This window comes from Hemicordylus capensis, chromosome 2 (assembly GCF_027244095.1).
Source record: "Hemicordylus capensis ecotype Gifberg chromosome 2, rHemCap1.1.pri, whole genome shotgun sequence".
Taxonomy (NCBI): Eukaryota; Metazoa; Chordata; class Lepidosauria; order Squamata; family Cordylidae; genus Hemicordylus; species Hemicordylus capensis.
In genome coordinates, this window is record NC_069658.1 from 265,170,897 (window position 1) to 265,193,345 (window position 22,449).

At 43.8% G+C, this 22,449-nt stretch overlaps 1 protein-coding gene across 1 annotated transcript in view; it reads right to left on the reverse strand.

Moving 5' to 3' along the window:
• Positions 1-22,449, reverse strand: part of TMA7 (translation machinery associated 7 homolog) — a 46,442-nt gene that overhangs the window by 18,895 nt on the left and 5,098 nt on the right. Inside the window, exon 2 of the mRNA XM_053303244.1 lies at positions 9,824-9,915. Within this exon, the coding sequence (XP_053159219.1) occupies positions 9,824-9,915 (92 nt within the window). The remainder of the gene's footprint in view (positions 1-9,823; positions 9,916-22,449) is intronic.

The window sequence follows — 22,449 nt, forward strand, 5'->3', positions numbered from 1 at the left end:
CTTCCTGTCCAATGAAGAATCATGGCCAGAGCTCTACAGCATACCCCTGACCTGACCCCGCCTCTCCATCCTCCTCTCTACCTGACTGGCCGGCTATTTGCTCAGGCTCAGCCCACCCCTCCCTGACTGACAGCAGGCTGAGTATCAGCCAGCATTTCCCTTGCTGCCAAGCCTGTCAGTCAGGCTGAGGGGGAGGTGGACTGAGCCTATAGCTAGCCAGTCATGTCAGATGGAGAGGAGGAAGGAGGTATGTTGCCTGGCAGTCTTCCTGCTCCTCTCTTGGAGAGGAAGTCAATGGGTGGCATTAGGTGGCAGGAGTCTTAGTACTTGTATGCTCCCTACAAGGCTTCAAAGTACGCCTGGTTGAAAATACCTAGTTTGAACAAGTGGGCAATCATGATAAGCAATCAGGTTCTGTGAGAGTTGTACGTTCCTGAGCATTCACATGTTAAATACTATTTAACTACTATTAATTGTTTGTTATACAACACTTGATTTCTATCTTTTCTCTTGGTGTGATTTCTGTACTTTTAAGAGCACTGACAGGCAGACATTCAATGCTGACATTGAGAGAGGCTTGACTGCCTGTCTGCGGGACAGGGCCTTCTCTGTTGTTGCCCCAGGCTGTGGAATGTTCTCCTGGTGAGTGTCCCCATTCTCTGGTGTCTGTGGCTGCTTTAAAAAAAAATGAAAACACTTTTATTTGTTCAAGCTTTTACCCCCTAGGGGTTGCCAGTCCATCCTTTCCGACTGCTCCGTTTTGTTTTTATGGCTGTGTTTGATGTATTTATGGTTTTAATCTCTCTCTATATATATTGCTAAAGTGTACCCGTCGCTAATCCCATGTGTGGCAGTTCTCACAAGAGTTTACGAACGAGCTGCCGACGGGGTTGAGGAAAGCGGTGGCGCTAGTGGACAGGCTTGCAGGTGAGGCAGGCAACAAAATGGCAGTGGGGGGGAGAAAACGGTGGTGGCGGGGTGCGGGGAAACAAATCGGTGGCCGCAGGCGGACATGGAGCAGGGAGAGAACTAGAGGTGCAGATGCTCTGCGCCTGGCCCAGCTAGTTTATTTTAAAACTGATTTTATGGAATTTTATTGTGTTAATTTTTGTAAACTACCTTGGGATAATTTTATGAAAGGCAGTAAATCAATCAATCATAAGAAAAGCCCTGCTGGATCAGGCCCAAGGCCTATCTAGTCCAGCATCCTGTTTCACACAGAGGCCTACCAGATGCCTCTAGGAAGTCCGCAGGAAAGGGCTGAGAGTATGCCCTCTTTCCTGTTACTCCCCTGCAACTGGTATTTAAGGCATCTTGCCTGAGGCAATCAATCAATCAGTGATGAAGCTTTATCTTCACCCTTGCATCTCCATGGTGGGAAAAACTGCACCTGATGAATTTCAACCTGCTATTCAGTTTTCCTCCTTCAGACTGAAAAAAAATCCCTTTGGCCCTTCCTCTCCTTAATTATCCCTTTTCATCTTGCACAAACCTTTTTAGCTTCTCTCCCACACTGAAGGGAAGAGAGGTCAGTTTTGGGAACCCCTTGGTCATAACTATGAACAAATTCTGGTACAAAGAACCTATTTAGAAAGCCAAGGTCACTATTACAAAGCAGTCGGGGCAACAAACATTTTTAAGGTTTGGCTTTATTAGCACGGTGTATAAACCAATTTCCTGAATGCTTCCTAGAAAGAAATTTGACATCCCCTCAAGTGCTCTAATTATTAATTTAGTTGTGGCTTTCTTTCAAATCTTTGCAACACTTTGGTCTCTGAGGAAACTGGAAACAATCACCCATAAAACTTGCCTGAATCAAGCAGTGGGGTAAGTGGGGGGAGTGTTTTTTAGATGTTCTTATTTTGTGTTCCTTACTGAGCTGTTTCTTCAAGTTAGTAAGGTCATAACAGATTTGTGACTGAGGGCCAGCATTAGCCAAGCCTAAAGAAAGCCCTCTTGTTAGTGTTTAGCTCTTCAAAGGGTCGCACCCTGGCTCTGTGCAGGGGCCTTGTTCTGTTCTTCCAACAAAACTGAGGGCCCCAAAAGAATCCCCATCAAGTGGAGGAAGAAGGCTGCGGATTGGCCACTTGTTTATTGCAATGGCTGTCCAAAGGGCTATAGAAATGTTGAAAGCACTCTCCAGTTCCCAGGTGCCTGTAATGAGGGAACTGACTAATTTCCATGTTTAATTTGGGAGAGCAAACTAGGGGAGCTTTTTGTGGTTGTTGGAAGGCTGCCTGGAAGATATTCAGCCATCCCCCTATTTATTTACCTCCTGATAGAAACCAATCTTCCTGAGCTGGCCAGAATGATTTCTTTCCAAGATTCCCCACCACCAGCAGCTCACATTCATCTTGTGAACCAGCAGGGGGAGAGTGAATTGCTAGCATAAAACTGGTGCTTCATTTCTGAAATTAGAGTGCTGAGGCTTAGAACACTTCTCTCCCCCCGCCCCGCGCAGGGTTCCTATGCCTTTATTAGCAGAGTAGCAAGCAGACGTTCAGCAGGTGAAGCTTCTCCTAGTGTACAGTTGGCATGAGGAAAGAAGTTTAACCTCGTGAATGTTGTATGTCAAACTGTTAAAAGGATAGGAGATCTTCGGGGGTGGGTGGGGGCAGAATGTGGCAATTCTAAACTAGTGCTTCCTGTCTATAAATCACAACATTTGACTTAGAAGAGAAAGGTGCAACTTTTTCACCTACTAGAAACTCTGGGACTTTAAAGATGTATGACAGAAATTCCATGGGTGAAGCTTTTGTTCATTATTCACCCCATGCTAGGAAAAGATGTACTAGTGGAATCTTTGACTGGCAGGCAGTTGTTAGAGGGACAGAGCCTCTGTCAGGGGGAAAAAATATTTGCAAACCGAATTTAAGCTAATTCGAGTTGTATGGAAGCTGACTATAGTGATAAGAGGGAGTAATAGGAGGGAGGGCATTCCAAGGCGCCAACTCCCCACCTGCATTCTGAAGTGGTACAGTTCTATGAGGGCAATAATGTACTTTTTCTGATCTCCTACACTGGCTCTTTGGTTGTGTGAATGTGAACAAAGGCAAGCAGTGTTTGTTTTAATGGTAACCCAACATGTAGAAATATATATAGGAGTAAACTTTCTTCCTCCTCGCCACTCACAGCCCTTATCTGTCTACATATGAGAACTTTTTCACTTGCCACATGTCTCCACATTAGACAAATTTTCTGCTAAAATGGGAGCTGAAACATTGTTGCCTGGTTGGACAAGACTGAAAACAGTTTTCTGAGGAAATGGGTTGTGGGGACACCTGCATTCTAGCATTCTGGGACTGACATGGCTTTCCATACAAGCGCGCACACACACACCCTTAACTTGTTAAAGGTGCCCTATACTCTCCCCCACCCTTGGGGAAGGGGAGTGTGCAACAGCAACTAATACCCTGTTTCCCTGAAAGTAAGACCTACCCCGAAAGTAAGACCTAGCAGTAATTTCTGATGTACCGCTAATTGCCCTAGTGCATTTCTGGGGGCTAAAATTAATAAAAGACACTGTCTTATTTTCGGGGAAACACGGTACTAAAATATGTTACCCAAAATACTGATTTGATTAGAACACCACCTTTCTTGCTTTGGTGCTATATGTAACTTTTCTAGTGGGCATACTGAGCTTTGAAATGGACAAATTGTATATATGTATACTAATATATATTTTAGAGGTATAGATTTGTGATATCTAAGCGTACCTATATTTCTAGGTGCAGGTGAATACATATTTTGAAGCTTCCAACATTATTTAGCAGGGTGTCCCAGCATCAAGCTTCAAAGTGTGGCAGACAAGAAGTAGCGAAAACAAACCAAATTTATCTGCTTGCTATCTGTCTCATTATGACAAATTATTATTTTATATAAGGTAAAACAAGAGTCTCTTGTTATATATATATATATATAGAGAGAGAGAGAGAGAGAGAGAGAGAGAGAGCGCTCAGTCTCTAAAAGGTTAGATGCTAGTGTTCAAGCTTGATTGAAGGTTTGAAACCATTTTGCTGAAGCCCAGAAGCACTGGGCCTGCTTGGGGGTACCAAGTGGTAAAGGAAAGCCATTCTTGCACATGAGCAGAGACACAGTTTGCCAGACTACAGATTGTCACATATTTAAGAGCTAAGCCCTTCTATTCAAAACAGTTTCTGGCTGGATCTATACTTGGCTCAAAGTAAACCTCAGATATGTTTGTAGGTTTTTAACTTGTGTTTCCCCTTTCCTCACATCTAACTAGGGTTGCCAGCTTTTTATTGGCTTCTGCTCCTGTGCCTCATTTGTAGATTATTATGCTTCTCTCCATGTTGTGAAAAGTTTCTGCTTTTAAAGACACAGGAGGAGGCCACTTTGTAGTTCTGCTCAGTTGGCAATCCTACATCTAACAATGCAATCTCCCCTACCAGTCCCCCCTCCATTTTGCTTTCTTAGCCTGTTCTGCCTCTCTCCTCCTTGGTGTGCTCTTCTCTCCCACCTCAGTTCCTTTTTCTCAGCTTCTCGCAGTCTTCTCCTGAGTTAAGCTGTATTCTGCATCCAGGCCTGGCAGCTTGTGAATGGCAGACACTGTTTGGGAATGAATGCTGTGGGCTGTGACAGACAAGCACTCGGTCTCAGTGAAAGCCCTGTCTTTACGCTGCTCCAAAGACACAGAACATACAAACACAGTTCTCCACTCCAGACCGAGATTGGGACAGGAAGAAAAGACTACTTTTTTCCAACCTTTCTTTTTAATGTTTTTTTCCCCTTCCCCTCCCTTCTCCGTTCTTAAATGAAGCTTGCAAGAAAACTCTGTACCAGGCTGAATGGGCTGCAGGCAAGGATTGGCTCCGGAGGAGAGGTACAAAGGGGATTAGTGTTTAAAAGTCATGAATGGATTGGAGCAAGGCAAAAGTGTGTATTTGGCTCTGTCTCCTAGTTACCAGTTTGGGATTTGGTTGGAAAAAACTGCTGGAGTTTGAGTGCGTCTGGGAGCAGAGAAAATGTTTGTGTGACCGTGGCAAGCAGAAAGTCCTTTTCTGTGAGATCAGTATGTATACTTTGGATCTATCTCTCTTTTTTCTTTTGCCTGTGAGAAAAGCAAGGAAAGGGCTCAAGTGCCTTTCATTTTCTTTAATGTTTGTCTGATGTACCAAATTGGACACCTGACTTCACAGCCCTAACCATATTCAAAATTGAACAATGTGACATGAGTTTTAGACACTGTTCTACCCATTCATTTCCCTTCCCTCCATATTTTAAGCAGCATGGCCTTGGGCCTTTAAAAAACATTCTGCCTTCATAGAACTCTTTGCACATAGCTCTATCTGCTGAGGAATGCTTCCAGCTCAAAAGAATTCCAGGACAGGTTCTAAAGTGCACCATCAATTCTGCAGGACATTGGTCAAGCTTGTTGGATTTCACCTTTGCCCTGTGTGAGTTAGGTCCATCACTGAATATACCCATCATCACTTTATTTCAGGGAAAACCTGTCCAATGTTAACTGCTCTTTAGTCTTCTCTTTGAGAAACCTGATAATCATTTGAGGAAATCATAGGTTCCCTAGAAGGTCATTCAAAAACCACTGCTGTAGGTAATTGGGTTCCACATCACTTCTCGCAACACAAAAATTGTTTCTTTGGTGACCAGCAACCAACCACAGTCTCTTCTTGCCCATCCCAATGGAAATAAATATGATAACTGTGGCAGTGATTTGACTGAGAGCAGAATGGTGTCACCCACTAGTTAGCCCCCTGGTATGAGCCCAATGCTAGATGTCCCATCATTTCAAGATAGGAGCCACCTCTGAGCTTTGGCACAAGAAGGAATAAGGGAAGAGAAGAATGACACTCCAAAAATTGAATGTTTTAGCTCTCTAAAATGCCAGCAATGTGTGTGGGAACAAGTCCTGGCTCAAGACATTCCTTTTTATCCTCACAATGCCTTCAGCATGCCATTAAACATCCAAGTGTGTGAGCAAAGCATAGTCATTCACTGTTCAGACCATGAGGAAAGACCCAGCCAGCATCCTAGTTGCACACATCACTTGCATGGTTCACAAGGGGGTAAACCTGCTTTTCTGGGGCGACTTATTTACATGTTAGACTTAAATCTGTGTATAACACAAACATCAACTGTATTCACCTGAATCTGACAAGGTTTTTCCTCAGTTCTTTCCTGTTAAATATGGGGGTGGGGTGTCAGATTCAACATTCTCTTTCTTATAGGCGAATACAGGTATAACTTGTATTTAACCTCCGTCTTAACACATCGTCTTAAATTCAGTCTCACCTATTTGGGTAAATATGGAAACGGAAATTGGCTTGAAAGCATTCAGCTTCTCCTGTGATCTACCCCTGCAGTAACAAGATTTGTACATGGCGCAAATAGCACAAGAGGCTCAAATATGCTAGTTTTAGGGTTTCCACTATGATTTCCAAATCAGCTTCCACTATGATGAGAGGGCCACATTGAAATTAATTATTTGAACCAAAAGCTACAGAGAAGTGTGAATCATGCATTCCTATAGCATAGTGAGTGTTTCTACAAAAATTCCCTGAACATAATATCAGAGTCAAGATAATCCAGTATGTAAGTTCCGGTGGGCATGTTGTCTGAACTTGCTAACATGCCCCATTAGTTACCTCCACCTCATTCTACTGCGAATCGCTATCCAGCTTGACACCCAGATGTGAAGTTCTGTCCAAGAGGTTAAATAATAGTATTATCTGTACAGTTTCTTTAACACTGACTCCTCTAGGAGGTTTTTGAAAAAACAGCTGAATCTTCTAACATTTTACTAGGTTGGATTTAACTCTGAATCTACAAGGATAATTGTACCATCCAGTGGTAGTTGCTACAGTAAACCAGAGGTAATGTGCTAATGCAAGCATGCTAATTATTATCATGCTTCACATGATACAGAAAAGAGTTGTTTACAATGCATCCAACTCACCACATGTTACTATAGTGAATACTGTAATGGGGGGATGCATTTCTACAAACATGCAGGAAGCACGTGTTCAGAAGCTGTAACTGATGAATTCTGCTGGGAGAATTCAGTACGTTTGCAGACATGTTAACATACCAACCACTTTTTTCTTAAACAACTTAATGTTGTCTTAATCTGCATATGAAGCTAGGTTTTAAGCAAGGCAAGCCTTGCTTAAGAGGAAACCTGGCTAATGGTGGTGCAGAAGTGATGCTATGCCATGATCGACATTAACAAGGGGAGGAAGAATTTGTGCCAGAGGAGGAAGAGTGTATGCAAAGCTGGCTTCCACTTTGCAAGTTGTGTTTTCTAAAAAGCCACCATTACATCTACACCAGGCCTCCCTGAAATGACATCAGGAAAGGATTGGGACCATTTTCATCATCCCTTATATTATACGACAGTGACAGTAGCCCTGTTCAGACATTAAGGTTGTTCCCACGAGCAGCCCCACCCAAGATTGCACAGCCCTACCCAGGCAGGGCTGCTTGTGTGGAGTGCCGGGGTTACTCCCAATCCTGGTGCTCTTCACTGGGGCAGCCTGGTTGTTTGCCCCACGCTTACAGTGAGATAGAAGGGCACGAACCCACCCGTCTACCCCATCCAACAACTTGGTTGGGCACAAGTTGAGCAAGAATGCCCAGCAGCAGATAAATTCCCCAATACACTGTGCTCTTGGCACAGTGCATTGTGGGATTCTGGAGGATTTCCTCCCCCCTGGCTCCACTACTCACCAGAGTGCTGCTCATGTGCCGCATGAGTGGCAGAGCTTACTGGGAAAGGGACATTGTGTACGGAGAGGCAAGTCAGAGCCTGCCTCTCGGCTAACCCTCAGCATGATTGTGTGAATGACTTTATTATGTTGTACCCGCATTCAGACTTGTATATGTGTTCTGTGTGAATGAATGTACCTGCGTTCATTTAAAAAGTGAACCTGGGTACAGTTACTTCAAATGCCTCTAAGAGATAGGAAGCGGACTGTTGTACCTGTGTTCATCATAACATGTGAATAACTGTATGTGTATACAAATCTGTACCTGTGTATACAGTACTGTACACAGATTTTGAGTATCAAACATAATGTGTGACTATCAATGTGCATTAATATACCAAATATTATTACTGTATTATAATCCATTCATGCATGTGATGGTTTACAGCACAACACAAGCAAAAAAGAGAAGCCCCTGTCCCAAGAAGCTTACAAATTTCAAAGACCCAAAGTGGTTTTGGATAGACTTAGACAGGGGAGACAGGCATTTGAGTTCAAATCCTAACTCTGCCACAAAGCTTACTAGCTACCTGCTGTCTTTCAACCTAACCAACCTCACAGGATTCTTGTGAAGATAAAAAGGGGAATTGTCATGGCTCCAGAGGCACTCTTACCCCTGGTCTTTGGGGCCAAAGTCCAGGACCTCCACAGCCCCTGGGCCCCCCCAAATAGTCTGTCCCAGGTGGTGTGGTCACCCAGTGGAGCATGATGATGCTTAATTTGCCAGGGCGGGGGGCCTCCAAAGACCTTTAGGTCCAGGCTCCAAAATTACTTAGGTGCACCTCTGCATGGTTCCTATCAGAGCCAAAGGAGGAGGGCGAATATTTGACTGCAAGAGATTCACAGACTCCAGTAGGCTGCTACTATCCACTTTATTTTAATGTGGGATAAATCCCTCTTTCCATATGGAAAGAATGCTGCCGCAAGGATGCTCATGGGTGCGAGTCGCTTCACGAGTATTATACCCATCCTGCATCAGCTTCATTGGCTACCAGTCCGCTTCCGGGCTAGATTCAACGTGCTGATATTGACCTTTAAAGCCCTACATGGCTTGGGGCCGGAGTACCTGTTGGACCGCATTCGCCCATATGAATCTGCCAGGGCCCTCTGATCATCATCTCAGGCCCAGCTCATGATCCCTCCATTAACAGAGATCTGGTTGGTGGGGACTAGAGACAGGGCCTTTTCGGTTGTAGCCCCTCAGCTTTGAAACGCCCTCCCTGAAGAGCTTCGCCATGCTCCCTCCCTCAGTGTTTTTAAAAAACATCTTAAAACACACCTTTTAAAGGAGGTTTTTTAATATCATTATTATTTTGTTATATCTAGTAGGTTCTTTAGCTTTTTATAATTTTCAGTTTTAATTTGAACTTAATAATTGTTTTTAATCTGACTTAAAAAAAATAATTTTATTACTTGTATCTGTGTCTATTTTATTGTTGTAAGCTGCCCCGAGCAGTATTGCACTGGAGGAGTGGGGTATGCATATTTTTAAAAAATAAATAATAATAATAAATAAATTCAGATTCAAGCAATATAATAAAGGAAAACTAGCTGGGTCGGGCACAGAGCATCTGCACCTCTGACCGCACCCCCCGCCACCTTTTTCTTCCTACCCCCACGGCGTTCTGGCCAGCCCGCCCGCTTCTTCTCCCCACTGCCTGCTTCTCCGCCCCCCCCCCCACCGCTTTTAGGCTGGCAGGCCAGCCAGCATGCTGCTTCTCCCCCCCGCCCACTTCTCTGCCCCCGCCTGCCTCTTTTAGGCTATTGGGTCACCCCTCTTCTTCTCCCCCACTGCCCAGCTGACCACCCCCCTGCTTTCCGGCAACCCGCTGCTTATCCCCACCTCTGCTGCTTTATGGCCAGCTGGCTGCCAGTTTTTTTGCCGGCCGCTGCCACAGGCAGACACAATTTTCTTCCCTCCCACCCATACCTGTGGCTATCCAGCAGTTCTCCGAACCCTTGTGAAAGCTGCTACACATGGGGTTAGCCACAGGTATGCCTTAGAGAATTAAATATAAAGTAGATAATTTCTCTCACACATCTAACTGAACTGGTCCCTAACTGATTACAGTACTCACAGGCAGGGGTCTTCCTGCTTTCTCCAGCATCCCTGGTTGTGGCCTTCCCATTTCCCCAGAGCTTCTCAGCCAGCTGCTTCCTTAGGGCACTCCTGGAGCATAACAAACAAAAGAAAAAGCTTTATCTTCTTCTGCTGGTGGCTGTGAGTGTAGTTCCTGCCCAATCCTCTGGATTGGTCCTTCTGTTTTGATTTTCCTGGGCTTTCCCCCTTCTTAGGAAAGGTCCACCCTCATAGCACTTGCTCTAAATGCGGGCTAGTCCTCCCTCAAAGCCTTTCCTCACTACAGGAAGGAACACTGTTATGCCACCTTTTGCTCCTTGGAGGAACGGTAGGACAAAAGTTACAATAATACAATCTAAATTTTAATGGTAGGGCAACAAAAGAAGGGGCACTTCTTCACAAAGTTATAGACAATTTGGAGAGTTAATGTTCTGATATGATCCATTCTTTTGTGAAGAACTTTTTAGGTATGTGTGGACAAGTGGTTCAGTACCTTTGTAGCTTATTGAACAGAGAAGACTAAGAGGTAGCATGATTATGATATATATTAATGTTTTGAGCTCCTAAATGGCTCTTTAATATGCAAACAGAAATGAACAAGAGCCAGTTCAACCAAAACAAATTCAAGCTGGAAATAAGGTCCCACTGTTGATCAAGAAAAAAAATAACTGAAACAGACTGCCAAGAAAGTGATGTATTTTGTAGGCCTTGGAATCAAGGTTGGACATTTTAGCCAAGCACAATATAATAGACCTGGCAGAGTAATTACAATAAATATCTGATGTTACATAAAAGGTCAAGCTAGGAGATCTTAACCATTTTTTCAAAGAGATACAAAACAGGGTAAAATGTCATCTTTTTATTGAACTAGCTTCAACTGATGTAGCAGCAGACAAGCATTTGGGTCTCAAACTTGATTACTGGACGACCACTACCTACTGACCCATTATCTATTCTCCAACATTTCACACATGAAAGTAAGGATATGCTTAATACTCCTACTGTCATACCAGGATCACTGCTCAAGTCCCTCCATATCCCTGCTACATGATTATTCTGCAAGAGCTGGGCTTGCACTGACTAAAAGACCAGAAGGTATTTGCTCTTTAAAGATATGCCCTTCAGTCTTATCAACAGTTCAGAAAGTGAAAAAGCAGGCTGGCTACTACCTAGGTAGCACCTGAATGTTAATGCTTTAACATTTATTTGCATGTGCACTGGAGAAAAAATGCACCCCACCCCGAAGATATTTAGGCTGCAATCCTATACACACTTACCCAGGAGGAAACTCTATTGGGCCACAGTGGGATTTATTTCTGAGTAAACTGGCACAGGACTGCATGCAAACTTCTAGGGACAATCTAGTGCTAGAGGGAGTTGAACCCTGAAAAATGACACCTTTAGCAACTCACGATAAAATGTGAACAATATGTTCTCAAAAAGCAAATACAGTCAGGGACAAAAGAAAGGCCTGGATTAACTAAAGACAGGTTCTAGAAAATGGGTAGATTGGGTGTATATTATTAAAAGAGAAGTAGCTAATTCTAAACAGGAGCATCAGTTCAAAGAAAAGTCTTGATGTGAGGTTGCCAAATAGGTTAGTCATTCCCTCTCCTCAGGGAATTATTTGGCACCAGTCTGCAGCACCTGAATTTAGACCAATGTACTCTTCAACTCAGAACCGCTGCAGAGTGGTAGGATAAACTGGAAGTAAAATACACTGCCCTGATGACAGAAGGCCAGGCAACTAGTATTAGTACTGCGAAAGTAAAGTGTGCTGTCAAGTCATTGTCGACTCCTGACAACCACAGAGCCCTGTGGCTGCCTTTGGTAGAATACAGGAGGGCTTTACCACTGCCTCCTCCCGTGCAGTATGAGATGATGCCTTTCAGCATCTTCCTATATCACTGCTGCCCAATAGAGTACCAGTGGGGATTCGAACCATCAACCTTCTGCTTGTTAGTCAAGCTTGGTAGTCAAGCCATTTCCCCACTGCACCATTAGGTGGCTAGTCTTTGTACTAGACCTGGCCAATACTGGGGTTTCATATTGCTTGCCTGCCACCTGAAGGCATTAATATTCCACACTCTTAGCCTGAAGATGGCTTAGAGGCCTGCATGTGCATACTCCTTGGTAGCTCACCTGGCTAGATTCACAGAGCTTTTCTGGTTTAAGCACTATAATCCCTGCAGGAGTCGGGCTGGTGGTTTCAAACAGAGCACTTTCTCCAGACTACAAATCCCATGATCCTTTGAGAAAAACCATGGAGTTAAATGTATATGTTTGTAGTACAGAGATGTTGTAATACTTGCTTGAAAGACCAAACTTTATTCAGGAATTGCCAGTAACACACAACCAGCACAGATCTGCTCTTGGAGGGGAGAAATCTTTACCAAAACTAGCAACAACAACAAGGTAAGATAAATCACGATACAGACCCGTAACTAACAATAAGAACATGGCACCACCTATTGGTTGGTGGCATTGTTTATTATATAATCATCACAATACCTTTTTCTGAGAGTGTGATGCTCCAGTGACTCTTGTGAGAATAAGAAAAAAATGCTGGTCAACCAGTGGTGCTGTTGGAAGCCAGGAATATCCTAGAGAGCCCAAGAGGAGAGCCTGAATAGGTCACCAATCAGTGAATAGGCCTGTGGAGAGAGGGTTACCATGGATACTCCCAGCTGGGACTGGCAGGGGACATGCCTTCTTAGTGTGTTCCTCTTTCGACAGAGGCTTGCGAGAACGTTCATATAAGTGCTTTATATCATTTATTTTAATCTACATTGTTTGTCATCTTAATAAGCCCCTTTTCTTTAACAGAACTACTTTTATATCTTAATGGAATTTTTAAAAAAACCAAATGTTGGCTATAATCTTAAACACACTTACTAAAGAGTAAGCCCGGGTGAATGCAATGGGGTTTATTCCTGAGTTAACATGCATAGGATTGTGCTGTTAGTTGCAGACACTCTGCTGTGAAATTTCGACAGATTGCTGGCAGGATTATTTCTGAGTTCTTATTTTGCCCAAACTGGACTGTTTGGTGTGCTGTCTTCGCAGAAACAGGTGCAATACAGTGATCCTAGATTCTTGAGTTTTCTGAAGGGCAAAGGGTGATTACAAAATGCATAAGGGAGATATCCTGAATTTGCCTGGCTAAGCCAGATCAAGGGTCTACCTGGCTTTCTCCTGGCCCCCATCAACTTTCTTTGAACCTGGTTCCATTTCTAACTGCTCTGAGCAGGGAGCTGGTCTCTTTAGACTCTTCACATTCTGTGACTCAGCTACTATCAGTTTAATCAGCCCTGCCTGAGTGTTAGTAAAAGCTATTGAGGCTCTCCACACAAGCAGAGTGGAGAGCCTAACCTTAGCCCGCTCTCCCCGCAGATGAGCAGGGGAAGCCATTCCTGGGCGGCCAAACTGGTTGCCCACACGATTACCAGCTCCGTCACAGAGCCGGGAGGGGTGGTGGGGCTCAGGGGCCCCCCAGCCCCCAGAAGTCCCAGGATGCTCCATGCAAATGCACGGGGCATCCTGGGGAGACCCCCAAAGCCGGGAGCCTTGTTTTAGCCTCCAGGCGGGCGGGGGGTGTCTCCTTGTGAGTCGCCGCAGCACGGAGCCACACTACGGCATCTCACAGTCAGGTAAAGAGGGTTAGCAGAGGGCAATGTCCGCTAACTTCATTTAAGGGGAGGGGTATTTCCAGAGGCTTGCTGTCGGGAGCTGCACAACTCGCGTTGCAGCACACGACCGGGAGAAACTGGGCTAGGCTGCCTTAGCCTGGTTTTTCCTGGTTGTGGGAATAGCCTCATTGTGTTTCTATAACAAGACTGGGGCATGAAAACCTACCTTTTATTGAGACAGATGATTGATCCATTTACCTCAGTACTGCCTGCACTGTCTGGCAGTGCTCTTTAGGGTCCTGGGCATCCTTTCCAGCCCTGTCTAGAGTAGGCCAGGATCGAAAGCAGGTGCCCTCCCACAGAAGTACAGCCCCTCACCAAACACATATGCAATGCATTTGAAATACTTCACAAAGGTTTGCTCATGGATCCTTACAACAGCCTTGTAAGATCAACATTCAAAGAGCTAGAGCATCCTCAACAGATGGCTGTTCCATCTCTGCTTGAAGATCTCCGGTGAAGGAGAGCCACACCCCCTGCCAGAAGTGTCTGGTGCTGTGGCCAAACTGCTCTTGCCATTAAGAAGTTTCTCCTAATGCTCAGCCAAAAACGACTGTCCTGTAGCTTAAGCTCATTAAATCAAGACCTGTCCTTTGGAATAGAAGAAAACAAGTCTTTGCTCTCTTCTATGTGTCAGTCCTTCTGGTATTTGAAGGGTACTATCATGTTCTCCCTCATATTATTTTCTCCCATATTGGAGAAGGGAGAGGGGTTCAGCAAGGACACTTAGAGGGTATGTGACTGAGGTGAGATTTGAACTGGAAACTACTTGGTTCACAGATCTTACAATATTAGCTAAGGCTAGGCTAGGATGCTTAAAGCCACCTAATGGCGCAGCGAGGAAATGACTTGCCTAGTGAGTAAAAGGTTGCTGTTTTGAATCCCCGCTGGTATGTATATGGGAAACACCTATATGGGGCAGCAGAGATATAGGAAGATGCTGAAAGGCATCATCTCCTACAGCACAGGAGGTGGCAATGGTAAACCCCTCCTGTATTCTACCAAAGACAACCACAGGGCTCTGTGGTCACCAGGAGTCGACCCCGACTCGAGGGCACAACTTTACTTTATTATGATGCTTACGTTTTGGGAAATGATGCTAGCATACTGAACACCACACTGGAAGCAGGGTATCAGATTTGAATTTCAAAAATATTGAAATCACAATTTGCCTACCCTGTGGGTGAGGCCTAGTGAGTCATGGTGGAACACAGAGGAATCTGGCAGAGAAGCCAGAGCAGAGTCTAGTAAGTCAAAGGCAAAAATAGGACACCGTGGTGGGTTACGGGTAAAGCATGGCAGAATCTGGGGTTCACTGGCTTTTCAGACACCAATTCAATGACCTAGATTTTTTTGTTGGGGGGAAATCTTGAGCAGATGTCCTCAGTTGATCCCCTTAACCTGGGAAAAAGTGGTGCAAGCAAACCAACAGCTATTTCACAATGCTTCTGACCTTCCAGTGCTTTGCACAAAGGGAAAATGGTGGCACTGCTGGAATGGTGCTGATCTTCAGACTCTGATAAATGCCTAAGCTCACTCTTGTCTGGAACTGCCACTGTCCCAACACTGGTTCCCTAACAGAGCACAGTTTTACTTGTTAATAACTTGTTTCAGTTATTAAGAGAGAAGAGCTGGTCTTGTGGTAGCAAGCATTAATTGCCCCCTTTGTTAAGCAGGGTCTGCTTTGGTTTGCATTTGAATGGGAGACTACATGTGAGCACTGCAAGATATTCCCCTTAGGGGATGGGGCCGCTCTGGGAAGAGCATCCGCATGCTTGCATGCAGAAGGTTCCAAGTTCCCTCCCTGACAGCATCTTCAAGATAGGGCTGAGCGAGACTCCTGCCTGTAACCTTGGAGAAGCCGCTGCCAGTCTGTGTAGACAATACTGAGCTAAATGGTCTGGCTCAGTATATGGCAGCTTCCTATGTTCCTATCAGGGGCGTAACTACCATTAGGCAAGGGGAGGCAGTCATCTTGGGGCCCCACTGCCTTGAGGGCCCCCCCAGAGGCACATCACATGACTCCCCACCCACCCATGTTGCCCCCCCTATGAATTATGTTGAGTCTCTTGGAGATCGGTAGGAGCAGAGAGTAAAAAAACTAGATTCAATGTGAACTAGATATTCACCGTATTCATAATGGGGATGTGAGTGCACTATATATATATATAGTGTGTGTGTGTGTGTGTGTGTGTATCAGCAAGGGACCCATTTTAAAATCTTGTCTCTGGGCCCCCTCCAACTTTGCTCCGCCCCTGGTTCCTATGTTACTGGTTAGACCTGCCTAATTCTGGCTACTTGGCAATCCTAACTTGGAACCCTAGTTTGATTTCTGTCAGTAGCACAGTTGTGGTGTTCACTTCCACCTTGGGTTCTCAGTCTGTATTGGCCCAGATTTATACTTTGAGAGGAGCTAGCTTTGCACTTGTACCAGGCAGGAGGAGAGAAAGGAGTAGGAGGAAAGAGACCTCTGGCTTTGTTTCATCTGTGGACAGGAGGTGAATGAGCTGAATAGCAGAGGGGGTTGGGCACCAATGTATTTCTCTAGGTCTCATGGTAACAGCTGCTACTTTAATGCAGCCTCACGGGGTGGAGGGGCCTTGTGCAACCAAAAGAGGGGATTTATGCTTGCTGACGGAACAGTTCTGTAGAACTGTTTGAAATGCATACAATTTTACTGCTGTCTAGCCTTTCCTGCCAGAGAGCTAGTGGGCTCTGCTTGGTGCAAGGATGGTGCTCATTCTTGTATAGTGCCTTTTGACAACTGCAGGCAGCAGAAATGTTTACTGACTGAGAGAAGCTGGAACTGATGTGGTGCATTTTGGTTGTTTTGCTGTGTCTGGTGTGAGGGCCTGCAGGGCACAGCTCCCCAGAGGAAGCAGTATCTCTGGCCTGTTGTCCACCCTCTGATCTGAAACCGAGACAGAAATGTCCCCAAGAATTTAAAAAAACAGCACACCCTCTAAAGTGATCTGAGCAAACAGGTATACGTGGATAGATTTACATTTGACATTGTTTCTCATAGCAAGACCCCAGGATCTAGTACCTGGCATGTTGTAGTAATGGAAGTTAGAGAAGCTTTAACATCGACATTTACCAGGGTTGCAGTGTTGATTGGATTAACCTGGTAGATGAATCAATTACAAATGTTTAAACTAAAATGTTGCCCCAATTAATTGAGGAAATCACATATACATACAGAGAGTGTGTGTGTGTGTATGAGAGAGAGAGAGAGAGAGAGAGAGAGAGAGAATACTTCTCCTAAGATGTTGCCTGCTGCTGTGTACACATGCCTAATCTATACACGTGTGCATTTCACATCTGAACTATTGCTTTTCTTGCGTGCAAATTTCTGCAAATATAATCAATCGACTACAACTTATATGATTAATTGAATAAGATTTCTTTCATCAGGTGACAGCTCTGCAATCTATATGTCTCAATTATCTAGAATACATACAGTATATATTTATCCAGGTTGCTTTACACAATAAAATAATTCCAACATGATTGGAATTACACTATCAAAACCTTGTATAGATTTTGTGTGGATTGCCACATTATACCTGGTAGCTGGCATGCTGCTCTGTCTATCAGGTTTGTAAATAAATATCCTCTTCCTTATGGTAAAAATCACTCTAGGAGGTTATTAAGCAGAGACACTTATGGAAACTGGAAGAGAGTTGGCTCTTCTTTTCTTTTAGGCAGGTAAACTAGTGTGAAATGTTTATAAGCTAAATAAAACATTGGTAGATTTGTTTGCAAAGCTGATTTATGTTTGAATGTGTTTGCTGTATTTTTAATTTAAAGGCATTCAAAGCAACTTACAATTATAAAACTAAAACACAAAACAAAATCCAGTATTGAAAAAATAACAATACAAATTTAAATAAATTTTCAAACTGGAAACTACAAACACTACACTGACTAAGAAACATTTTGAAAATTTTAACCTGAAAATGTACATTTCCTGGCCATCTAGAAAACACACATCTTTACATTTACGGACTCCTCCAGTGCCTCTGATACCCACAGTCTGCAGGCTTCTCACGCCCATAATAATAATAATAATAATAATAATAATAATAATAATAAATAAGCATCTGTATAGCATTTTTTGAGTATGGGAAGCACTTTTATTACCTTGATGCAATAACTACCCTGTAGGGTAAGTATTATTATTTCTAAAATTGCACCGAGGGCTGAAGGGGAGCAGCTTGCATAAGGCTATGACAAAGACAAGATTTGAATCAGGAAAGTCCTGATTTATAGCTTAGTCTCCTGTCTCCTGGCCACTATGTTACACCAGCTCCTCATTTTCACTGCAGATGGGAACAAGCAGGCTGCTGCAGAATTAACATAATCCAAGGAGCAGTGAAGGTTTTTGAGGGACAGACATATTTCTTCTCTCATATATTCAATCTGGCATTCAAGTGTTGAGTTGAATGCGGGAGAAAAAATATATGCAGTAAGTGCCATAACATTATTTATATTGTGATCACAGCAGCTAGAATAAACTGTGCTAAATTCCAGCTGTCAAGGTATGGGAAAATAAGATAATTGATTATGCCATTATGTCTAAATTAAGAGACATCAGGTTAAAGGTGGGCAAATAGTAAATGTTGGGGTTTGTAAAAAAAAATGTTATTCTTTATTAACTGTTAGGAGAACAAAGTCCATAAATCTACAAATGATAGATGTAGACTGTGATTTTTGTCACATGAATAAAATAAATACCAAAACTGGATGCATGCAAATATGCTATTTAGTACCACAAATCTATATATTTTCCTTAATATGTCATAGAAGAAAATATTGTTCAGAGTTTTTGTTAAGTTTCAGGTCAAAACTTGCAAAGTTGCTGGATCTGGTTCTGAAGCACGCATGATAGAACATCTATCAGAAGAGCAAACGTTGTTAGATAATAGTGTTGCGCCTGTTGTTCTGTTAGGCCAAATGAAGAATTGACTCTCTTCATTGTCTAAGCATGGCCATGGCTGTTGATGTGGGACAATGGGAACTACTAATGGGCTGTCCCAGGCATTTAGATCATGAGATGCACCCACCTCTTTGTTCCAGTATTGTCTCTAATCAAACAGGTTTTTGGGTTTTTAGCCTACTTTCCTTAAGGAGTATAAGCTTATGAGATCACCCAACATTCTGTGTGTATCCACGTGTGTATGTCCGTGTATATGTCCCCCCACTACCAACTTCACAATGTCTGGACCAGTATGAACCAAATTGGGTACGGTTGTAGAGGCACATAGGGCTATCTCAGCGGTATAGATTGTGATAATATCATCCACCCCAATTCAAGATGGCGGACACATGAACATTTCAGGTGTAAATGGGCTAACTTGTTAACCGCCTAACTGGTTTGAACCAAATTTGAAGCTGTTATAGTGAGTGAAATATGGGACACCTTAGTGGCGTAGTTTATGGTGATCTAATCCACCTTAGTTCAATATGGCGGACACATGAACATTTGAGGTGCAAGGGGGCTAACTTGTGGAGATGGTAATTATCAATTAAGGTTATAGTGAAAGGAAAGTAGGCAGATTAGTTCTTACCAGAACAATTTGTTGAAAGGCAGCAAAAACCAAGACCAACTACAAATGACGTGCAGTCAGATGGCTGCCTCAGATGGTGGGCTTATTCATTTATTTTAAACATGTCTATTCCACCTTCTCATTACTATTCAAGGTGACTTTAAAACCACAATTTAAAAACATCACTAAAAACAATGGCTGACATTCTGACTAACTCTGGTGCATGTGCGGTCAAAGATGCACACGTGTAGAGGATACAATCCTACTTCAGCAGCATGGATGCTCATGTGTAGGGGGTGACATTTGCCCATCTCCCCTCCCCCCTGAAGCATTCTGTGCGATGCGCAAATATGTTCCTGACTGTTCTAGGGCCCTTGGAGGAAGAGTGGGATCTAAATGTAAATAAAATTTTAAAATTTAATTCAGAATTATTGTAACTTTCAGAATGTTAAAATTCAATTATTATTGCAAAGTTTCAGAATCTGGGGCAACCCCCTTTTAGTTACTGTTTCTAGAAGGTTATGGAGGACCTGGCTTGGCTAACATGGAAAGGTGTGAATGATGGAGCTTGTGGTTTTCATTAAGAGCCCTTTACCAATTTTTAAAATCACTGCAAGAACATATCACAGACAATGACTCTTTTAGTATGCCACAATCAAAGTGCTGAAAAAATATTAGTCTCCAGCCATAGTGAGAATGCATATTGTACCGATTTAACAAGTCCAGGTGGAAGTACAATACATTTAAGGTTCCCAGATATAACACATGGCAAAGTCCTGTCGATCGGAGAATATTGGTGGATGCAGCTACTCTGATCACTGCAGTTCAATGGTATAGGGAAAAGTGTACCTTCTGAAATTTAAAGAGGGAGAGATAAATAGATAATTGATAGGGATTGGGTGGGGAGAGGGCTCTTCCAGACTATGTGCATGCCTTTGTGTCTCAATATGAGTATAAATGCTGAGGTCTCAAGTGCTCCAAAATTTCCCACATGTTCCAGTTATTTGTGTGTGTGTTTTCATGTCCTGCTGCTCAGCAAAACTGTGGATTGCCCATGTAGGATGTGCTTGGAGCGCGGTTCAAGCATTTATAGAGAAATTAAAAGGGCGACTGTAAGAAAAAGAGCAGGTCCTTACCTGCTCTCCGCCACCCCTTCCAGCTTCCTGCTGGGGTGGCGCTGGTCCCAAAAAGCCCCGCATGCCATCAACACACACATGGCTTCCATGCATGCATGGGTGCCATTTGTGTGGTCAGCATGGTGTTGCTGACCACGCAAATGGTGCCTTCATATGCGTGGACGCCATGTGCGTGCTGCTGCATTGTCCTAGGACAAAGCTGCATGGGATGGTGGAGAGCAGGAAAGGACCTGCTCTCCTTTTTCTTAAAGTCTCCTTTTAAATTTTTCTAAAAGTGCTTGAACTGCACTTCAAACCGCAGTTCAGGCACATCCCTGTGCCCATGCATGGAACAGGTAACTGCTGCCACCAGCAAAATCTGGTTCGGCTCAGCAGTTTGTGGTTTGACAATTCAACAACACCCAGGTTTATACTTCATAACACAGGCACTCTCAATTTTGTCCTGAAATGACTTTCCTTTTATTCCGAGAGCCATGGTTTCCCTGGCTTGCCTTTTACTAAATTAGATGTGATGTTCTTCTGTAACATGTTGCTGCAGTGACAGCCTGAGACATCAGCACACTGGAGGCAAGGCACCAAATGCTGCCTCCACCCTCCTTGCACATGCCTCTTTTTCTTTATTTGTGGCAGTGGTAGCCTCATGAAAGGACCACCCCTGTGTCTTTGAATCTTGTGCGTGTGTGGGGGCTTAGGTAAGGGGCTGTGTAGCGAATAGTGGATTTATGCCCAGCCTTTGTCTCAAAGCCAGACCATGTGGGGGAAAAGAAAAATGCTATATCACTTCCTCCATGTTTGCTCAACAAAGGCTGTTCCTTTAAAACTTAAATTGCTCCTTTGGTAGTCCAGTTGCTGCCACCACACTCACTTCTTAACAGAGTTTATTCACACACACACACACACACACACACACACACACACACACACCAGTGTGAGTGAACTTCCAGGGAAACTCTCCTTCTTTACCAGTGGAAAAATACAGAAAACCTTCCATGTGTAGCCTACACGTGAAGAGAAAACTTGGTAGTGTGAGTTGCTGAGCAATCAACATTGAGGTATGTTTGTACCAGAGTAAAACCCCTTTTTCCTGAGTTAGAAATCCACTCAGAGGCAGGTAAAAATACAAATAACAAAATTTTTCAAAATACAACAGACTGCTTTAGTCTGAGGTACTCTCAGCTTTGAGTTACAGGTAAAAAGAAATACTCAGTACTTTACAAGATTACTTCCAAAGCTCACTCCAGCTGGTGTTTGGAGTGGCACACTTTAAAATCGTGGTTACCCAGTTGCAAGGATAATTCAAAAAAGCAGGGTACAGAGTCTTCTACAGAGCCCTGGCTGAATAAAAGGGCTCAGGCGCAGTTCCTCTTTGTTACATTACAGATAAAAACACATTAAACCAATTGTAAGGATTTACAAAAGCACCAAATCAAAAGAAATCTAACGCAGGCTACCTAACACACGGTTCCCTGGCTAAACATTTCCCTGAAGCTAAAGCCCTGGCTTCCCTCCTGAACTCACCAAATCCATGGTAGAGACTTCAGGCTCCTGTAGAGCTCCTGGTTGCCGCTAATGCCTAGACAACCTGTTCACCCTGCCTGGCTCCAACTGAGCAAAAGGAACCCCTTTCACTTCCTGCCACTAGGTCCTCCAGGAGCCACCCACCTCGTGCTAAGTGGCTGATCCTAGAGGTCACTGCCTGACAGACAGGTTCATTTCTGGTTCACTCTTTAGGGGAGGGGAGGGGAGGGCTGATCACCACAGGCTGTAACTTGGTGGGCAGTGTACATACTTTGTATACAGAAGGTTCCAGGTTCAATCCCTGGCATTTCCAGGTAGGGTTGGAATGACTCTTACCTGAAATCCTGGACAGCTGTTCTTAGCCAGCATAGACAACACAGACCTAGAGGTTTTCCAGATAGCAATTCAAAGCAGCTCGGCTATAGTTACAGTTGTGGGATGTCCAGATGCCAGATGGATCAATGATCTGAGTCCATGTAAGGCTGTGTTAGTTGTTAATATTCTCCACATCTTGTATTCAACCAAATGTAGCCACAGGAGGAGGAGGCCTGATCAGGACATAGGGAAATATTTTCACCCTCACCCCCCCTACAATTTTTCCACTGAAAATTAGTCCACTGAAAATAAAAAGAGGAGAGCTGGTCTTGTGGTTAATTGTCCCCTTTGTTAAGCAGGGTCTTCCCTGGTTTGCATTTGAATTGGATACTACATGTGAGCACTTTAAGAGGGGAT